Consider the following 21,168-nt stretch of genomic DNA (forward strand, 5'->3'; position numbering starts at 1 on the left):
TCAAGACAGTCATTTTTTTTGCACTAAGGTGATTTCATTCATTTTGGATATTAATCATATAATTTCTATTAATTCTATAGTTTGTTCTGCATATTTTGTGTTCCATGTAAGAACATTTCTGAGACTAGGTTAATTTCTGTGTTTTTGTTTGAATATTTTCTTTTTGATTTTTTCTCCCCTTTCTTAAATAGACAAGTGATCTAAGATTGGAACCTGGCAAGCTCAGATTCTTGGAAAAGAAAGAAGACTAAGTGATTTTTCAACATTCTGGGTAGCAATTATTATAGACACCTTCAGAGCAGGAACTTATCAAGGAAGAGTCCTTGAAGGTTATGAAATACCTCAGCACCTATTTACCCTCCTTGAAAACATTCACTGACGATGCACTAATGTCCACAGGAACTTTTTCCATTCATTCACAAGCCATGAAAAGAACGTGGACCTCAATGTGCTTGCTTCCTTCAATTCTTCTCTTACTTTGCTTCCAGGGATGACCCCAGGTTCTCACCCACTTGCCATAAGTTGAAAATTTCTCCTGTATTTACAGCATAAAATCCACCCCCCCCCTTCCTGCCAACTTGTATGTTTCTATCATATCTTCTCTCCTTTCTAATTCTTAAACTTTGAAAGCGACTATCTACAGACTAGATATTATCTTGGTTAGCCAGTGCCGGATCTTTTTCACTGTTTCCTCATCTCCATAGAACCTAAGCCCTATCTAAGCAAGTAGTCCAGATGTGGTCTTATCAAGTCATAAAGTGGAAGAATATTTCCTTATTCTTACAAGTTAATGTGGTTTTCAACATTGTGCTTATCAGATGTGATGTTTTAACCACCTTAACAATGTGGCCTCTAAACTTTAAATTACTGTCTACCATCACTCCCATGCCTCTAGCTTCATCAATCATTTCCAAATTCCAATTAATATAATACTCAGTCTATGTCTTCAGAATACATAATCTTGCACTTAGCAACCTTAAATTAACACTCATTTGCTCATAGAATCAGTCTATACAAGTCTGTCAGAAAGATTCTTTACCAGGTATGTTTCATTTCAATTGATCCCCCAACTTTCAGTCATCTGCATATAAGTGAATGTTTCCCTCCAGACTATCCCCAATGTTATTAATATACAAGTTAAACAGGATTAGTTCCCTTATTCTTTTAGACACAGCTCCTCTAGTCATCACTAACATACCTCACAAGAGTATTTTGCACACTGATTTGGGTTTGTACAAGTCACCGCCCCTCAACAATATGGGATTATAAAAACCCTATATAACAGGGCAAAATGAATCAGTTCAGATAACAATGCCCTAACTACTGGACTTAACCATATCCTTAACACCTTCTTCACCAATGGCTACAACCCCCAAAAAATATTAAAACCAGTTAACCATAACCCCTCTCCCTCCTTCCCCCTTCATAGCAGAGATTATTCTATCACCATTCCATATAAATGGGATACATCCAAAAAACTAATAAAAATCTAAAATAATTTAACCTCACAACTAGTTACAAACCACATAAAAAATTGGCATTTTTAGCCAGCTCCACCAAAGACCAGCCACTTCCCCAAGACCTACCTGGAGTATACCAGGTCCCTTGCAGTTGTAAACTGCCCTACTATGGCCAAACAGTCAATATCAGGATATCCAAACATAAGGACTACATCCATTTTCACCAATACAGCCCACTCAGGACTTGCTGACCATGCATTAGACACAGATCACAGAATACGCTGGAGGAAGGCCACTTTATTACACCGCAGCAAGTACAAGTACAAAAGATTATTCCTTAAATCAGCCTCAGCTCTGAAAAACTGCCCAAAACCTCAAGAAATTTGAGTGCATGAGACTGCCCCAAATTTGGGAAGCTTTTAAGATCATCAGCCCAATGGCCAAGGCAACCAAATTTAGCCTGCTAGGGGGGGTACTTTTTAGGACTCTAAAAACGATTTTAGTTGACTCATTTGCATAGTGTGAGCACCTAAAGCTAATGCCTTTTCATTCCCTTATAGGGAGTAAGCGAGGCCTTTAAACCCTATCTAGCTTTTGGAAACTGAGTAGGCAGTTCAATCTCCACTGGTAGCCAATCAGAGATAGCTGGCCCATGTCTATCACTAATTATATTCAGCCACTGATGAGGAGACTGGCAAACAAGTGCTGCCATCTCTCGGTACCTAACCCTAACAGGATATGTAACTGTCTGAAATAATGTAGGTTTTATGGTCTATTTTAAGGGGATGAAAAACCCGCTTGTCCATGCCAGAGATTGACTAACTTAGAAAAAGTTCCTCCAGTCGGCGATTAGACTCGAACTTGTAAGCCTATTTTCATATGGCCTAGACAGACTTATCTTGTCAACTCTATGGAGAGTGTAATAATAATAATAGATTCAAAGCATAGGTTCATGCTTTTAGATTAGATTTTAAGCTTTAGATAAAAGTTTGCAATAACAGTGAGCCTATGGTAGTTCTTTCACAATTTGTTTATAGTTTAACATTCTCAGCGAAATATCCTGAATTCATATTAATTTTAAAAAGGTTAACAATGTCAGCTGGGTTGTCATTCAAAGGAACATTGTTAAAATGGGAGTTGTCAAAATTGATCAGCTTATCAGAAAAACAGTTGATTTTGAGATAAATTCAGCAGTATTTTAATAAAAGGATAAGAATGGCCTATCAAAGAAATAAGAGGTTGGAAAGAAATGTAGGCTACCTATGGAATCAACAACTGGCCTATAGGGAGGATGAATTCCTGATTAATGCAGTTTAGGTGCACCATATATAACTGAGTGGGCCAGCATGGTTACCTCCCAAGTTTTTGAACAGCTGTTTATTCCACACAGATGATATTATCTAGCAAAGTACTGAACTACTAATTTGAATGCATCTTGAAAGAGCCAGGGTTCATCCCAACTAAAGCCTTAACAGCAGACTATCTATGCGCCTTTAAACTTAGGTGTTGACGGTTATTCACGAACTTATTTTTAGCATTATTAACAACACCAAACAATTTTATCAAAAGATGTTATATTAATTGCTTATATTTCACTGAATTTCAAATCCGCATCATCAGAGCAAAACACAGTTTGTATATGCGACACTGAGTAAGTGAAGCATTACATTTGTAATGGACAAAAGATCTAAAGTCCTATTTTGGCTCCCTCTAATATTGTTAAAAAAAAAAAAAGGGGGGGGGGTGGAATGCAAGATCTCCTATGTGATGGCTCCATGTACCAAATTATAGATCAAGATCCCACTATGTCTCAAAAGAAAAAATTCTGCAAATTACTGAAAAAAGTGACTTCCTGACCAAAAGAAATCATCAAAAAAATAAAACCGCTTCATGTTAAACCACCCTGTTTTTATGTATTACCAAAGATCCACAAGCCTAATACCCCCCCCCCCCCATCCAAGCCTCACAGTCAATAGCATCGATAGTCCCACATATAAACTTGTCCAACAGTTAGCCAAGTCTGATGATGCTGATTTGAAATTCAGCAAAATATAAGCAGTTAATACCATTAAAAATAAGTCATGAATATCTTCGCCCAACATTTGGGAATTTCTTATTAGCAACTGTATATTATAATTTTTTAAGGTGAAACAGTATGCAGGATGACACCCTAAACTGCATGAGGGAAGATAATCACTATTTACTGTATGTCGCATTTGAATTTTCTATTATGTATTCTATAGTGAAGATGGTTTGTGATACAAAAACCAAACTATCTGTATTTTAACAGTATAATCATATTAACACTGACAGTTGCCACTAACCCACAAGCAGCTATGGGGTCAACATATATTACTGAAGTGGAAGGGGTCAGATTTAGATGATCTTGAAATCCTACATCAATCCTGTTTTTTCAGACTATCTTTGAACATTCACTAGACTTCTGCTTTCATCTGTGGTACTTCTTTTTGACAATCTTTCTTTAAAAGAATTGACAATCTTCACTAAAAATCGTGCCTAAGTAGCTGAAATGTTTTTCTTGTTCCACAGGTTCCCCCATTCAAAACACATTTGACATTTTCAAAAAGTCTAGCTATTTTCATTGTCTTTGTCTTTTTATCACTGACCTTCATACCATATCTATTACAACATTTTATTCAGTTATTCAATTTAGTCAGGGAATCTTGCAAACTTGAAAAGCAGATTTATTTAGAAGTATAACATCATCTGCATAAAGCAAAGAGCTGACATTAACATCTCCACAATTGAAGATGTTTAATACCACTTTCCTTCATAACGTGATCCATATATGGTGCCCTTTTGACACCATATAACTGTAGCATATTGAATAGTTTCTCTCTTGGCACTTGTCGTAGGCCTTTTCCAGATCGACAAAATTTAAATACAGATCTCTGTTATATTCCCATGCTTTCTCAACTAATTGTCGTAAAGTGAAGATCTGTTCCTGACAGCCTCTATTTGAACTGAATCCAGCTTGTTCTTCACCAAGCTTTCTTTCCACAATTCTTCTCAATCGTTTTTCTCAAGTATACTGGCATAAATTTTGTCCGGAACACTCAGTAGGGAAATACCTTTGTAATTCTCACATTCAGTTTTATTTCCATTTTCACATATGGGTACTATTAGAGCTCTACTCCAATCATCAGGGATTCGTCCCTCTGGTCAGGCCTTCTGAACTATGCAGTGCAGCCACTGTAAGACTTTTATACCACCATACTTCAGTATTCATTACTTCTGGTCGAATATCATCTACTCCTGCTGCCTTTCCACATTTCAAGACTTTGATGGCTCTTTCTACTTCAAGTATGGATATGTATTCCTGACTGTATGCCTGTTGAGTGTTTTTTACCACTGTGCTATCACTACTTGTTTCATTTAGCAATTTTTCAAAGTAATTACTCTATACTTCAAGGATATCTTTTTCTTCCATTTTCATGTCACCTTTATCATCTCTAATTTGCAGCCTTTTACAGCATCTATCCTCCATTTCTAAGCTTCTTCAAGAAGCTCTAAAATATCTTACCACCTTCTTGATACTTATTTTCTATGTTCATGCCAAAGTACTCCCTTGACTTTTGTTTAGATAGTTTTACACAGTATTCAGCTTTCTTACATTTGTCTCTGTATTCTCTAAGAGCACATGCTGGCTTATTTGCCAGGAACTTTTGATATGCTTTCTTCTTTACCTTCACTGCCTCATTAACTTCCACCATGGAGTTCTGATTTTTCTATCCTTGCAGACAACCTCAGCACATGCCTCTCTGGCTGAATCAATCAGGGTTTTCTTCAAGGTTTGCCTCTAAATCTCTAAGGTTTGATTCTTGTTCTCAAACTCTTTCATTTTTTTTTCAATAATCTTTGTGTATATTAGTCTACAGTTCACATCTGAGAGCTGCTCAACTTTTATTCACTTTAAAACTTTCTTACATGTCATTCTTTTCGATATGAAATTCAATTTTATCCTACTCAAGACTAAATGGTGATCATGTCCAATTTCAAATCCTCTGTACACTCTGGTGTCCTGCACCAGGGAGAAAACATCACTATCAACAATAACATAATCAATGAGACTTTTCTTATACCTTGCCTCTTCTCTCCATGTGAATTTGTGCACATTTTTATGTTGGAACATGGTGTTAGTAATAACCAGTCCATGTCCTGAGCAGAATTCCAACAGGTATTTGCCATTATTACTAGCTTTGCTCTTTTGTCCAAATTTTCCCAAAACATTTTTGTATGTCTGACAATCACTTCCTACTCTGCTATTGAGATCCCCAACAAGGCCTAACTTTTCCTTTTTCACTGTGTCAGTCGCTTTCTCATCATCATCATCATCAAATTCCTGCCATGTACCCTCAAGGGGTGTACAGGATATGATAGTACTACATGAAAAAAATTACATCATTACTAACTTCCTATCTATAATTTTCCTCCAAATCAGTCTGTTACTTGTCAAGACTCCAACATTATCAGTTCTTATATTTCTATCGTCTAAGGCACTTTGTACCGTATCAATCCACCTATATCTTGGTGGTCTTCCTCTGGGTCGTTTTGCTGCCAACCTGGCAGAGAACACTTGTTTTGCTAATCTTACTTCGCCCATTCTGTTTAAGTGACCATACCACCTGAGATTAGCTCTGCTAATGCATTCCTGGATGTTGACAATGTCAAGTTCTTTCCTAATATCCTCGTTTTTAATATGATATTGCCATTGATGCCATCTGTTCACGCCTCTAATCTTTCTCAGGACTCTCAATATCTGTGGTCTCTAGTATTTAGTCAAGTGTTTTACTTCTGCCCCAGCTCTCAGATCCATAAGTTAAAACTGGTTTGAAAACTGTCTTGTATACAGCTAATTTAGTGTTCCGACTAATTTCTCTCTTATTCCATATGAATTTATTTAATTAACGTCCCACCGTACCAGTTTTGCTGATTTTGTTGTCTATTTACATATTTAATATACCATCTTCACTAAAAATCGTGCCTAAGTAGCTGAAATGTTTTACTTGTTCCACAGGTTCTCCACACAACACAGTTGACATTTTCAATAATTCTGCCTATTTTCATTGTCATTGTCTTTTTATTGCTGACCTTCATACCATATCTATTACAACAGCAATTGAATTTAGTCAGAGAATCTTGCAGACTTGTAGCGGATTTATTTAGAAGTATAACATCATCCGCATAAAGCAAAGAGCTGACATTAACATCTCCAATTTTGATATCCTGTTTAATACCACTTTCCTTCATAATATGATCCATATAGATAATGAATAACATAGGGGATAATGTACATCCTTGTCTCACACCAGATTTAACATTAAACCATCTTCCTGTACTTCCTTCAATTCTAATTGCTGACTTACAACTCAAATAAAGACTAAGTATTGCTTTATATAATGCCCCATTGCTCTAGAGCCTCAAAAAATTCCTCCACTTCTACCTTAGTAGAGACTTCTGTGGGAGCCTAGGCACAAATAAGTCTCATTGTTCAGTTCCCCATTCTGATATTTGCCCACATCACTCTGTTTGAGACTGCCTGCCATTCAAGAAGATTAGCCTCGTATTTAGTGTTGAATACTATGGCTACCCCTTCTTTTCCTTGATTGTCATTGCCTGAATATAACATTTTGTATTTATTGCTCAGAAAGATCTCACCAGTTTTTGTCTTTTTTGTTTCAGTAATCCTATTATGTTGATCTGGTACTTATCTAATTCGTCAGCTAGCTCCATTTCTTTGCCATTCAGGCTTCTTATGTTGATAGTACCGATCTTTAACTCTGGTGATGTTGAGTTAGGGTGTGCTTTCAGATTTTTGTGTGTGTGTGTGTGTGTGTGTGTGTGTGTATATACACACACACATATATATACATACATACAGTAAAACCCTGTTTTTACGTTCCCGCAACTTACGTTTTCCTGCCATTTACGTCATTTTCCATTGGTCCCGTCTTAAGGCCTATTCCTACGATATATTGTTTTCCCGCCATTAACAGCTTGATGTGGACGTTATTTCCTGTGATTTGCGTTTTTTCTTGGGTGGCAAGACTAATTTTTGAATCGATTTCTGCAGAAATCTGCGCATTTCTGTTCCCAGATGGCATTGCTTTCGGCTGTAGTGTTGTTTCCGTCATCACAGAGACTTGCACGCTTGCAGCAGTAATGTAGTGATGAGTGATACTGTAATTTTTCAATCATAGTACGAATTGATATTGCAGAATTTCTGCTATATCAATTCAGTAATAATTCAATAATTCAGTAATTTAGCGTGTGAAAGTTGTTTTCAAGTTGCGATGGTGGATTATCCATGTTAGTAACATGCAGAAAAAAAGACAGAAAATGTATTTTGGTAGAAGAAAAGATGGTAATTCTGTGACGTGTAGATTGACATGCCGGAACACGTGTGCATTTAACAAAAGATCTTGGATTCTCATGTCCACACTTTGAACATGATAGTAAAAAACAGGTCAAGCATTGAACTCAATGCAAAGCAATCTGGTGCTATGTCAAAAAAAAAAATAAATTAAAAAAAATAAAAATAATAATAATCAACAATTAAAGATTTTTTAAAATAGATAAATGTAAGTAATTGTAAATTCATTTATTTTCAGTTATTAAATTTTGTAAAGTAGTATGTAGACTCACATACTAGCAGTAAGTCATCTTTTAGCCCCCTTTTTTTTTTAACATTTCCTGCTATTTACACTTTTTTCCATCACTCCACTTTTATGAATATCATTAAGTATTTTAATGAAGGTTTTTGGTTGACCATCCAAACATGAAAATGGTATTTTAAGATGGGTGGATTTGGAATTTATGCAGATTTAGAAGTTGTACTGTGAGAGGTAGTATCTTAACACATTGGAGATAGATGCCAATATGGATGTAATGTGCTGGTGCCAGGAAAGACTAGAGGTATAAATCAGCCTAAGACAGATGATTTTTCCTGAAATCTTTCCTTAGTGACTTAGATCTAAATCACTAAGAGAAAGCTGAAAATCTAGATATCATCATAGGAAAGAAGAGATAAAGTGTGACCTTCCTTGTATGAAATACAATGAAGATCACACTTGTCTTTCCGTTGCAGTGAAAGATGAGGAAAAGAATAGGTGAACATATGAAAAGGAAGCTATCCAACATGACATGTAACAAGCATCCAAACAAAACTGACAGTCTGAAGTGTGGAACGTAGACCATAAGAGAAGTTTAGTAAGTAGGCCTTTGTGAAAGGCCTACTTACATACTCAATCAAATACCCTGGAAATGTCAATAACACCCACAAATTTCTCTGAAGTCTTCCATGGCAAGTGTTCAAGAGTAGCAGAATCTAAACTGGTCAACTGGTGAGCTTTCAGGTGAGTTGTTGAATTCAGTATTTTCAAGAACTGAAGTGTAGGCAATGGGAGGATTGTTTAATGACAGACTAATTTATTTCATTATTTTTTGGAATGATCTAAATATAACCTTGTTTCCATGCTGCAGCAGATGTCGAATGAGTGTGAAAGATTATAAAGACAATATAGGATAGCAATTTTAGAGTACAGATGGATTTTCTTTTTTTGCAGCAGTTGGAACTATAGTATAAGTCAAGCATGAAACTAGCCTTTATTCTGAAGCCATCTGTGTTATGTCTTGAAACACATGTTGCAGAACCAAGATGAGGATAGTAGTTGAGTATTTGTAATGGAATGGGGGCTCAAAGGCTTTGTTGCAGTAAGAGAGAGAGGTTTTGGTTAGTGCAGGTGTTTAGATCAGAAGAGTAAAAACAGTAATTACTCCAAGGAAATGAGGTAATGGAAATTATAGAGTTCATGATATTTGATGCTACTGTAGTGACAAAGAGAATAATCCAAAGTAATTTGATGCATGACATTTCGTAGAAAGGAAATGTGAGTGATGTTATGATCTAAGTCACTAAGAGAAAGCTGACCTTGAGCAATATATGGAAGAACTGGTTAAGAAGTGGTTGCAAATGTTTGAAGGACAGAATTATTTGTTCTGGTGGGCATATGGACAATCTGCATTAGATCACTATTAACAGCAAACATCTCAGCATCTTTTCCAGCTTGATCATTGGCACTGAGGTGAAAGGAATCATGCAGAGTGCAGTTTGAAAAATTGAGGTGGGCAGTAGCTGTAATGGTCAACAGATGAAGTTATGCTGGTGCAATCACATATACTGAGATTAAGACCACAAATGTTGAAATTGGCCTTTTTTTTATTATTCAATTCTTGCTGGGTTTTTTTGGTATTGTTCTTTAAGAGAAAAATGTCTTGCATGGTTGAATGTTGGGGAGTAGTTACTGAAGGGACAGAAGAATGCATTTGGGTGAAATACATATTGATGTGTCTCCTTACACGTCAGCTTACCTCTTGGCCTCCTATCTACTAAGTAGCCTGAATACTGCTACGTGTAGTGGTATACTCAGACCCCCCTCCAGACTAAGTGGTAGATGGATTATTTGCTAGCTAGTCAAGAGGTGTTGTGATGTACTACATTGGTTTCCATGCATTATCTTGTGGCCATCTGCAGATCATTTATATCTTCAAATGGGGGGGACTGCACTGTTTGATATGCCTTTGTAGGGCATATCAAACAGCTTACCTCTTGGCCTCCTATCTACTAAGTAGCCTGAATACTGCTACGTGTAGTGGTATACTCAGACCCCCCTCCAGACTAAGTGGTAGATGGATTATTTGCTAGCTAGTCAAGAGGTGTTGTGATGTACTACATTGGTTTCCATGCATTATCTTGTGGCCATCTGCAGATCATTTATATCTTCAAATGGGGGGGACTGCACTGTTTGATATGCCTTTGTAGGGCATCACCCACACACTACATGTAAGAAGGGGATGGGTGAAGAAAGAAAGAAACCAGAGCTTCAGGTCTCAGATAAAGTGGTGGTTTCTCACTGAGTTACCAAAATCACTTTCCACCTAGGAATAATTAATACATGTTCGCAAATGTAGTTATCAGGACAAGCACATTATAACACAATTAACACTAGCTTTTTTTTTTTAATCTTATACTGAATGCTGTATACAGTTATATGTCTGCTGTTTTATACAATGCTTGTTTGAAACAGAGGTGCAATTGACACAAATTCTAATTTAAAAAAATTTAAATTAATTAAAAAAATTAAACCTAACTGGCAAAATAAAAATCACCTACCTCTCTATTGTAAAAGTGTCCATTCACTGAGCATCTTCTTTTTAAGTTTGATTTTGATGATTTTTGTTTTCTTCTAAGTGTTACATTTTCCACATCAGTTGTATCACTATCAAGGGAATTTAACCAGTGATTATCTTCTGTATCTATACCTCTTAAAAGATCAAATGCTTCAGATGGAAGTGTTTTATAGTTTCTTCCTAAACAACCTTCAGAATCAGAATTCTTGAGTTCAAAGAGAGCCGTATCCTTTTCTAGTGGAAAAGCCAATGATGTCATGACAGGATCCATAGGATTCAAATGCATCTGAGGGTGTACACGCAATGGACTTTTTTCACCATTGTTCTATAAGAAATATTTTGTAGATTATAATTATACAGACTTCATTATAACACAGTGAAATGCAATCTGATTGTATATATAACACACTAATCATAATGCTCTTTTTATTATTATTTACTAGCTTATTCTTTTTTCCACATTTTTTCCTTCCTTACTAATAAATATTTTACTTACATTAATGATACTGGGCAGCAGAACAAGACAGTCAGTCATAAGAAAATTTTTTGGAACACTGCACCCCAGATATAAGAATATTATACAGTAATATCCTGGTCATCAAAGACATATATATACAGATGCACCTTGAAGACCTGAGCTTTGTAGATGATATAGTCCTCATTGACTACAACATTGCAGATGCCCAAACCACTTCAACAGCCTTAAGAGAAATGCAGAAATATTTGGACTAAAAATAAACTCCCAAAAAACAAAGATATTAAAACATCAGATAGATGGGTACATCTATATAAATCAAAATGATCACCTTGAAGAAGTAGAAGACTTTGTATATCTTGGATCACATATCTCAGATTCCTTAAGAGACATTAAAACAAGAAAACAGAAGGCACTGCAGGTTCCACAGAAGTCTTAATAAAGTATGGAAGTCGAGCCTCATCTCAAAGGAGACGATGATTCGTCTTTACAAGTGCACCAGCCAGTCTATCTTTCTGTGCAGCTCCCAGACCTGGAACATCTCAACAAAAGCAGCAACCAATATTATAAATAGCTTTGGAACTACTTGTCTAAGAAATATCCTGGATTACTCCTGGGAAGACCACATTCCCAACTCTGCTATATTAGATGAAACCCAGCAAGATCCTCTAGTCAGCACTGTTCAAAGAAACCAAATAAAATGGCTCGGCCACCGACTCAGACATCCACCCTCTGTACCCTTTGATGCTCTGGTCCTCTACGCCCCTACAGATGGAAAAAGAGGAAGACCCCGAACTCCATATTGGAAATACTCCAATATGGAGCAATATTGCTCCCCATTTCCCTCCCAACTCTCTGCATCAGAGATCTGTCAATTAGCATATGACAGAGAAGTCTGGTTTTCTATCACGTCATAACAACCTCCAAGTCCTATCTTAGCGTATACAAACTACTTATTTGGTTTGATTGGTTTCCCTATTTATAACTAGGGAATTATAAATAAATGATGATGATGATGAATATCCTGGTTAGCACTCTGGACACATTCCTTAAATGTGGAGTGCTAACTTAAACAGCACTAGACAAGGTCATTATAAAATATTTTATTAGATAGGTGAAAATACAAATATAGTAGAATAATAATGAAATTTTATTGAGTGATTTCATACAAAAGTTCCTATTAATACTGTATTTTAGACAAGGACAGGACTATGGATCTTATGTGAATCTCAGAAGACCACAGTCTTCCAAGGTTACTCCTTGATCCACTTAGTTGTGTTAATGAAGTGGTGACGGTGGTTGCAGAAGCGTTTAACTTGTCTACATTTACCAATCAATGTACGCAACAGCTGACTACATATGTTTTCTGCACACTAAAGGAATGTTAGTGATGACACTGAATGACTAAAGGAATGTTAGTGATGATGTGGTAATGTCCACTCTCTGAGCATGAGTGCTATAACAAAACACTAAATGGGGATGTAGTAATAAGAGGATTTTACTGTACAACAGTTGTCTAGAATTTGTATAGAATTAGTATAGCATCTTCTCAAAAAAGAACTAGCTTACAAAGATCAATTTTCCTTCTGTGGGAAGACATCATGTTGGAGGTTTAATGGAGTATTTACAGCACCAAGAAAGGATTAAAAAATTTCATCTGTCATTACCACATCATCACTTGTAACCCACAAAGACAACACAATACTCAATGAAACAAGTGGGTGACTCTAAAGTTCTATCTAGGTCAGCGCTTCCCAAAACTGTGGGCCGCAGCCCCCTTGGGGACCCATCGGTTTTGTTGAGGGGGCCGTGAAATAATGAAAACAAATTTAAAATCTTTTAAGACTAAGTAAATTTTTTTAAATCTTAAAAGAAACGTATTTAATTATCATTTTTATTTTTTTATATTTTAATGGACAAAAATCACATTGGTGCAGGTTCACAAATTTTGCTTCTTGCACATTTTGGCGTTTAATGAATATTAGTAAATATATGCTTATTCATATAAGTTTCATTTCAAAGCAGAAATCTAAGAATTGCAGTTTCAAATATTTCATCTGATATCAGTGTAGCAGTATTGAAACACATTCATAACATTAAATTGTTATTAAACTTCTATATATAAACCATCTATATAAAAATATGAGATAATGTGCCATGTCAAATGTGTATGTAAGATGCTAAAAATGTAATATTTGCATTTGATTTTTGCAATATTCGTATAATCTTATAATACAATAAATATTATAATAATATATGTCTATATTACGATTTTTTGCTGAGGGGGGCCGTGAAATATTATATTTTTTCCAAAGGGGGCCCTGACATCCAGAAGTTTGAGAAGCACTGATCTAGGTGATGCATCCTTTATGGGTGATTGTAGGCAGCCTGGGATGTAACTGGGACATCTGACGAATATTGTTTCCCAAATTTTGGGAAGTTTTATGCATCTGTATTTGTTTAAATTAGGTTGAGTTTTTTTTTGAGTGCTGCTGGAGATTCCAAAAACAGTCTTCCTTTTCTGAATTTATTACTTATTACTTATTACTGAATTTATAATTTATTTAAACTGGATTCTTGAATGTTAACTACTGAGGTTACTGAGAAAGGAGTCGAATGTGTCTGGGCCATGAGGCCAAATAGAAAACACATCATTATGTATCTCAGCCAGATAGAATAGAGGGGGATGAGTCTATGGCTCGTTTTTCAGAATTTTCCATGCAAAAATTGGCAAGTGAAGGTGAGAAGGGGGAAATCCATAATAGTCTCCTATATCTGTTTGAGACTTCCAATTTCTTCCAAGAAAAATAACCAAACTGATGTCAAAGGAAAAGAGATCTAAGATATCAGAAGGAAAAACGTTTTTAAAGAGTGTTAAGGTGTCATTTAAGGAAATATAAGAGGGTGGTCTGAAACATTCTCAGCCTAACAATGAAAAAACAAACTTATAATCTCAAAATTATTTTTATTTTTCAACATAATCTCCCATAAGACTAATACATTTATTCCTGTGATGCTTCAGCACCATTATCCCATCCCTGTAGTGGTTCTCAGTAAGATTTCAAAATACCCCTCTACAGCTGCAATCACCTCTTGATTCGAAGAAAAATGCTGACCAGCGAAGAAGAGTTTTAGTTTTGGGAAGTCAGAGGGAGCCAAATCTGGGGAATAGGGTGGATGTTCCAACAATTCATAGTACAGATCCCTTAATTTTCCCACTGCCAAAACACCTTTGTGGGCAGGTGCAGTCCTGATGAAAGATGATTTTTTTTCTTCTGCAAACCGGGTCTTTATTCAAGAATTTTTTCATCTAGTCTGGTTAAAAGATCGGAATAATATTCCCCGGTTATTGTTTTACCCTTTTCAAGATAATTGATAAACAAAATGCCTTTAGCATTCCAAAACACCGATGCCATGACCTTTCCTGCTGATAGAACTGACTGTATTCTTTAGCGCTGAACAAGTGGCCACCATTCCTGTTTTATTTATGTCAGTTGCCTGCTCCAATGACTGGAAAAAATTCCTCCACTTCTTCGTTAACATAGATGCCAGGGGCAATTGTCACTCTCTCTCTCTCGCCCAGAAATGAATGAATATGAAAGAATAACTTATAAATCCAGATGGCGTGAGGGGTTACAGATGCAGACAGTACTTTGGACAGACAGGCAGATCAGCATCCATCCGTCTAGAGGAACACAAGTCTTACATCTTCAAACACAACTATGGTCATTCAGGCTTGGCTGACCATGTTTTGGACACCACCCACAAGGAATCATGGAAAAAAAACCACCATGCTCCACCACAGCAAATTCAAGAAAGAGAGACTTTTCTTAGAAGCAGCAGCAGCTCTCAAAAATCAACCAAATCTCAATAAATACAGTTGCATTAAGCTTCCGAAGATTTGGGAAACGCTCATCACCAGAGTTCCCACCTTACATTCCAAGCCACCTACTACTGCCCTTAGAGGGCGCTCTACCTAGATAGGACTTTAGTGTCACCCACGTGGTTGGGCTTAGTATTGTTTGTTATTTGTGTATATGTTACATTAATTGTTTTTGTAATCCCCGTAGATGTCCTAGTGACTAGGACGAAATATAGGAAGTATTAAATTCTATTTTAATTCTTTTTGAGTGTTGTAAAAAATCCATTAAGCCTCCAACATGATCTCTCTCTCTCGCCATCGCCCTGTGTGACAAGGAAAAAGAAAACACTGTGCCCCACAGAAATTTCAAGTCTGTGTTTCAGTGGATGCACTACATATTGTGATGGTTCTTTAATTGTAACCAAATCTGAGTGTGTGTGTTGGGATGTGCATGTTGTAGGATATATTAGAAAACCATAATGAAGGAGAATGCTATTTTTGGTTGGAATTACTCTTGTGAGAATGGTAAATATAAAGGAAAGAACAAGTGTGAATATAAATATTTTCATTTTGATTTATAGCGTCAGAGGGCGTTTCAGTTAAAGATGTAACTATTCTGCCTTGGGTTGGCGACAGCGATCATGCAGTACTCATTTGGGAAGTGACTAAGTTTATGAATGTTCCATTCAGAAAAGGTTACATGCTGAACTACAAAGCAGGAAATTATGACCAACTGAGGAGTATACTGGGTTCAGTGGAATGGGATTGGTTGCTGGATGTGCATGGGAAGCATTTAAACAATACTTAAATGATGTGATATCAGAATGTGTCCCGAGAGTTCGAAGAATAAATAGAGTAGGAGTCAAATGGATGTGTAATCTTATTAAGGAAGAGATTCATAAGAAGAGGACGATGTGGAAGGAATACCGTTTGCATAAGGATGTTATGAAAGTTATAAGCAGCAGGCTAGAATAGTCACAACTGTTGTAGGTAAATCAAAGAGTATGAAAAGAAACTGGCTCTGCATGCTTAAGACAATCCACAAGAATTCTATTTATATGCTGCAAGTAAAAGAATGAATGAATATGAAAGAAAAACTCTTATAAATCCAGATGGCGTGAGGGGTTACAGATGCAGAAGAGGTTGTTCAGTTAATGAGTGTCCATTTTGTTAAAAACTACCAACCTGATGAATGCAACATTGACCTCACTGTTACCTCTTCACTAGATGAAGAAACGCAGGTGTGCGAGGCTGAGGTTTTAGAGTTGTTGCACAAATTTATTAAGAATTCAGTAATAGGGATTGATGGAATATCAACACGTGTGCTAAAAGAGTGTTCAGCTGAACTGGCCATTCCTTTGACCAGGCTGTTTAATATGAGTCTCAGAACAGGGAAGATTCCACAGGTTATTGGAATCTTCCCTGTTGGAAGGAATGTATGGTAATTCAATTGCACAAGGATGGTGCAAAGACCGATGTATCCAACTATTGACCAATTAGTATCTCAGGAGTGGTGGTGAAGATTTTGGAAAAATTGGTTAGGACTTGCATTCAGAAATGGGTTGACAGTGAATCTCTACTTTGCAATGAACAACATGGGTTTACTAAGGGAAGGTCACATCTTAGCAACTTGCTCACATTCTATAACAATGTCACTAATGAACTAGACAAGGGAAATGGATACACCATGATACTTTTGGATTTTGCTAATGCTTTTGACAGAATACAGCATGGTAGATTGCTGCATAAATTGGAGAAAATGGGTTAGGGTTATACAATATTAGCATGGATAACAGGATGGCTGACTGACAGATATCAAAAAGTGGTATATGGGGGATCTAAGTCTGCAAGTTTAAGGTAACAAGTGGTGAACCACAAGGATCAGTGCTTGGTCCACTGTTATTCAATCTGTACATTAATGATATTGGGAAGGATTTGACAAGCGACATACAGTTATTTGCTGATGATACAAAGATAGATAGGGTAATCAGGAATGCTGCTGATATGCAGTACTTGCAGAATGATTTGAATAGGCTGGAATTGTGGGCAGGAGAAAATGGGTATCAGTTCAATGTGAGGAAATGTAAAGTCATTCACTTCGGCATGATTAGATATCCAATGAAACATTATATTGGGAATTAGGCTAGGAGAGGAGTGTTAATAGATAAGAAGTTGAAGTTTAGGGGCCATGTGGCAAAGATTACAAATACAACTCAAAAATAATTGCAATGCTGAAATGAACGTTCACATGTAAAGATAAGGATGTTATTTTGCCTCTTTACAAGGCCTTGATAAGACCTCACTTGGACTATTGTGCACAGGTCTGGTCTCCTGGTTTCTGTTGTGATTCTGATACATTGGAGAGAGTATAAAGGAGTGTGTTAAAAATGATATCAGGATTGTGGAATACTCATTATGAAGTCAGATTGAGAATTTGTAGACTGCAGACACTAGCAAACAGGAGAAAGAGGTGTGACATGATTGAGACTTACAAACTGCTGAAAAGATCATACATGATTTCAGTTGATGGAATTTTTCAATTTATGAAGGGTGGAGATAGAATGAGAGGGCATTCTTGGAAGCTGAGAATGAAGGTCGTCAAAAAGGGTGTGAGGGCTAGATTTTTCTCTCAGAGGGTGAGTGATTTGAATGGATTGCCATTGGATGTTGTGAGTGCAAGCAGTGTGAACGAATTCAAGAATAAGTATGATAGTTGGTGTGTGTAGTATGTGGTCTCCCTCGATGAGTCTCTGACTCCCTGGAGGTCTCTCTTAATATAATAACAACAACAACTGGCAAACAAATTATTAAAAATTAGTATTTGTGATATTATACGTTTATCCTATAATTTGCTGGGTGCAGCAAATAGCATGTAATCCTATAAATTCTAGATAAGTATAAGTGAATTTATGATAGCATAATTAAAATACATATTGGTTGATGGAACAGCATCTTTTAGAAGTTCTGCTTATTTGTATTTATTTCTCTATTTTATGTACATTTTGCTTGGTTTTTAAGAATTTTCTTTTGTTTATTAAGGATCAGTATGCATTTTACACAGTTATAGGATATATAATTTCTGAACATCACCAGAATTATCTACCCTTCTGCAAATTCTACATTCATGACTTTTTTTTTTGTCAGTGGTGCTTTTGTCCTATCAATGATAGATATCTTAATTATGCTCATATTTTGTTGTAGATCAATCATTTATTATATATATATATATAAGCATTCATTTTTATTCAGGAACAGGATAGATTTTTACTATGTTGTTTCCCAAGACTGGAATAAAAATGCTCCATACCATGAAAAATATAGATGCTATACTGCAAAAGCAAGAAAAACGAGTAGCTTTATTGTATCACTATATAAATATAAATTAAATAAATAAATATATAGCAACAATTATTATAATTAGAGACGACTGGAATGATACACTTCATAATGAAAAACACCCCACCCACACAGAGACTTGTGTAAATGCAACCAAAACAGATTTATTGTAGCACTAAAAATAGCAGCTAACTAAACACATTTGTCCTGTTAGACATTCTCTTTCAAAGTTTCAGTTCCAAATATTATGTATAACAGCTGATTATAATTCAGCCATCGGATATATAAAGCACACAATTTATGTAAAGCAAAAAGATCAATATGAGAATTATAACATAAATGATGGACATCCTTGAAGTCAATTCAAATTACATTTCAGATATTTTATATCATTCAATCACTTCAGAAATACTAATTTTACAAATAAAATTCCCAATTCTCATTGTCAATTTCCCCATTTTAAAGTGTCCACAGAACTACTTCAAACTACCTTCCAATTAGGAAGTTTATCACGTTTGGTGTTGAATGCTATCACTACTGCTTTCTTTCCTTGATTGTTATTGCCTAAATATAACATCCTATTAGATATATGAAGAGCCAAAGGCTTCAATTCGGCGACATATGACTTGTTTAAGTTAGGGTGTTTAAGTTTAGGTTTCTTATTCGGCTAAGAAACGATATGGGATGTAACATCCTATACTTATTTTTTAGTAAGATTTCAGCTTTTGTCTTCTTTGTCTCAGTAATACCAATTATATCCATGTGGTACTTGACCAGTTCTTCGGCAAGTTCGATTTCTTTTCCATCAATACTCTTTATGTTGATAGTTTCTATCTTCAGTTCTTCTGATATTGGGTTTGTTTGTCTTGTTCTTCTAGATATTGAGTTGGACATACAGATCTCCCAGGATCATTATCCTGTTTGTTTTCAAACATTTACTGCTTATGTGCATAACATATGCACATAAGCAGTAAATTTTATGAACACCTGGTTTCTTAAGGAGTGTGTGAGTAGGTTTTGAAGGATGTAAAAATTCCTGAGATATTGCATAGAAGAATTTTTAAGTGTTAGTAGGCTTTCAATCACCATAAATTTCACCCTTGAACTTGAAAACAGGATAATGATCTTGGAAATCTGTATGTCAGAACATGTTAAAGATGAAAGAAGCAAAAACACAAATCCAGATTAGCCTCTCATACAACCAACGAAGGTGTTATAATTTTTGCCAGCCCATGCATGTGCATGAAAAACATTTTACATACAAGTTTCCAGTTTCAGAATTCAATGTGCACTAATGTAATATTTCTCATATTAATGTTGTCCCTTTTTTTGCATGGCAGTAACCTGTAAAATTATGAGCAGTAAAGTAATTCACTTAGCTACAAAAATCCATCACTGTTTGCACAAGTACAAGCGACTACTGTCTAGACCAGCGGTCAGCAACCTGCAGCTCCAGAGCCGCATACCGCTCTTTGAATGAATAATTGCGGCTCTTTTCGTTATTAAACAATCTATTTTTGAATAATGCAACCTGCAGCTCCGGAGCCACATACGGCTCTTTGAATGAATAATTGCGGCTCTTTTCGTTATTAAACAATCTATTTTTGAATAATGCAAAATGAATGTTATTTATTAAATTAGAAACTAAAAACCCTAAATATAGCATTTGCAATAAATTAAGGACATTTTACATTTAATCAAGGACATTTTACATTAAGTCAAGGATATTTTACAATTGAAAATACTACATGCGATGCTGAAAAATTTAATACTTTCATGTTTGAACTCTTTGAAATCATACGTGATAATCCTTCTTTACATTCATCTTGGATTATCATGGATAATGCAAGAATTCATAAACCCACTGATTTGTCAAATATTTGTTTTAATTATTCATGCCAATTAAAATTACTTTCACCATATTCGTACATGCTTAATCCCGTAGAAAACATTTTTTCGAAGATAAAATCTTATGTGAGAGAGGTTTTGTCTTCGGGAATGGAAAGAAATAATCTTCCTGATTTGATTCATGATGCGGTAGTGGTAGTAAGAATTACTACGATGGACTGTGTTAATTATTTTATGAATATGATGAGAAACATAACACTTACAATACAAATTCATGAGTTTTAATTAAATAATTAAACCTAAGTTATGTTTAATGTTGTTTTAATTTATTAAACCAAATACGTCATGCTAGGCTAGCACATGTAGCACTACGGTAATGCTTGCCTGTCTGAACGCGTCCACTGTCTTCGCATATAGTGCAGGTGTGGTCTGTAAATCTGCTCACTTTGTTAAAATAAGTAAAGGTTTTGTAGTGGATGTTGCATTGCTTTCATCTACTAGTGATTGTGTTAGGTAACGTGAATATTGTAACATTAAAGTAAATATTAACAAAATAAAAATATTTTTATAGTATTTAAAATGTCAGCAAAGAAGAGAAAGACAGAACAAGAAAATCAGGTTTAAAAGTGAATGGACCGAAACCTATGCATTTGTAGCAAATACAGCAGGATTTCCAACATGTTTAATATGGCATGAAAAGCTTTCAAACAACAACGGGGAGATGAAAGAAAAAGGCAGTAGAAGAGCTGCAACGCAATGTAAACCTAATTAAATGTTCATTTTCCAAATGGATTAAAGCATCAAGAAATACAAGTATTGCTAGTTTTGTGGCCACTCAAGAAGTTGTTAAACGAGGAAAACACGGACGACGAATATGTGAAAGAATGTTTTATTAAAATATCCGAATTTCTCCTCTGCGATTTTAAAAACAAAGCGGAAATAATTACAAAAATAAAAGACATGCCATTATCTGCTAA

The 21,168-nt window shown here is 35.7% G+C and overlaps 1 protein-coding gene across 2 annotated transcripts in view; it reads right to left on the reverse strand.

Moving 5' to 3' along the window:
* Rassf (Ras association family member) overlaps positions 1–21,168 on the reverse strand; it is a 246,698-nt gene that overhangs the window by 86,737 nt on the left and 138,793 nt on the right. For both annotated transcript variants that reach the window (XM_090396283.1, XM_090396284.1), the window contains exon 6: positions 10,654–10,995. In XM_090396283.1, the coding sequence (XP_090252409.1) occupies positions 10,654–10,995 (342 nt within the window). The remainder of the gene's footprint in view (positions 1–10,653; positions 10,996–21,168) is intronic.

The sequence above is a fragment of the Typopeltis vanoorti genome, chromosome 8, assembly GCF_054136105.1.
Source record: "Typopeltis vanoorti isolate ZY-2024b chromosome 8, IOZ_Tvanoo_1.0, whole genome shotgun sequence".
NCBI lineage: Eukaryota > Metazoa > Arthropoda > Arachnida > Uropygi > Thelyphonidae > Typopeltis > Typopeltis vanoorti.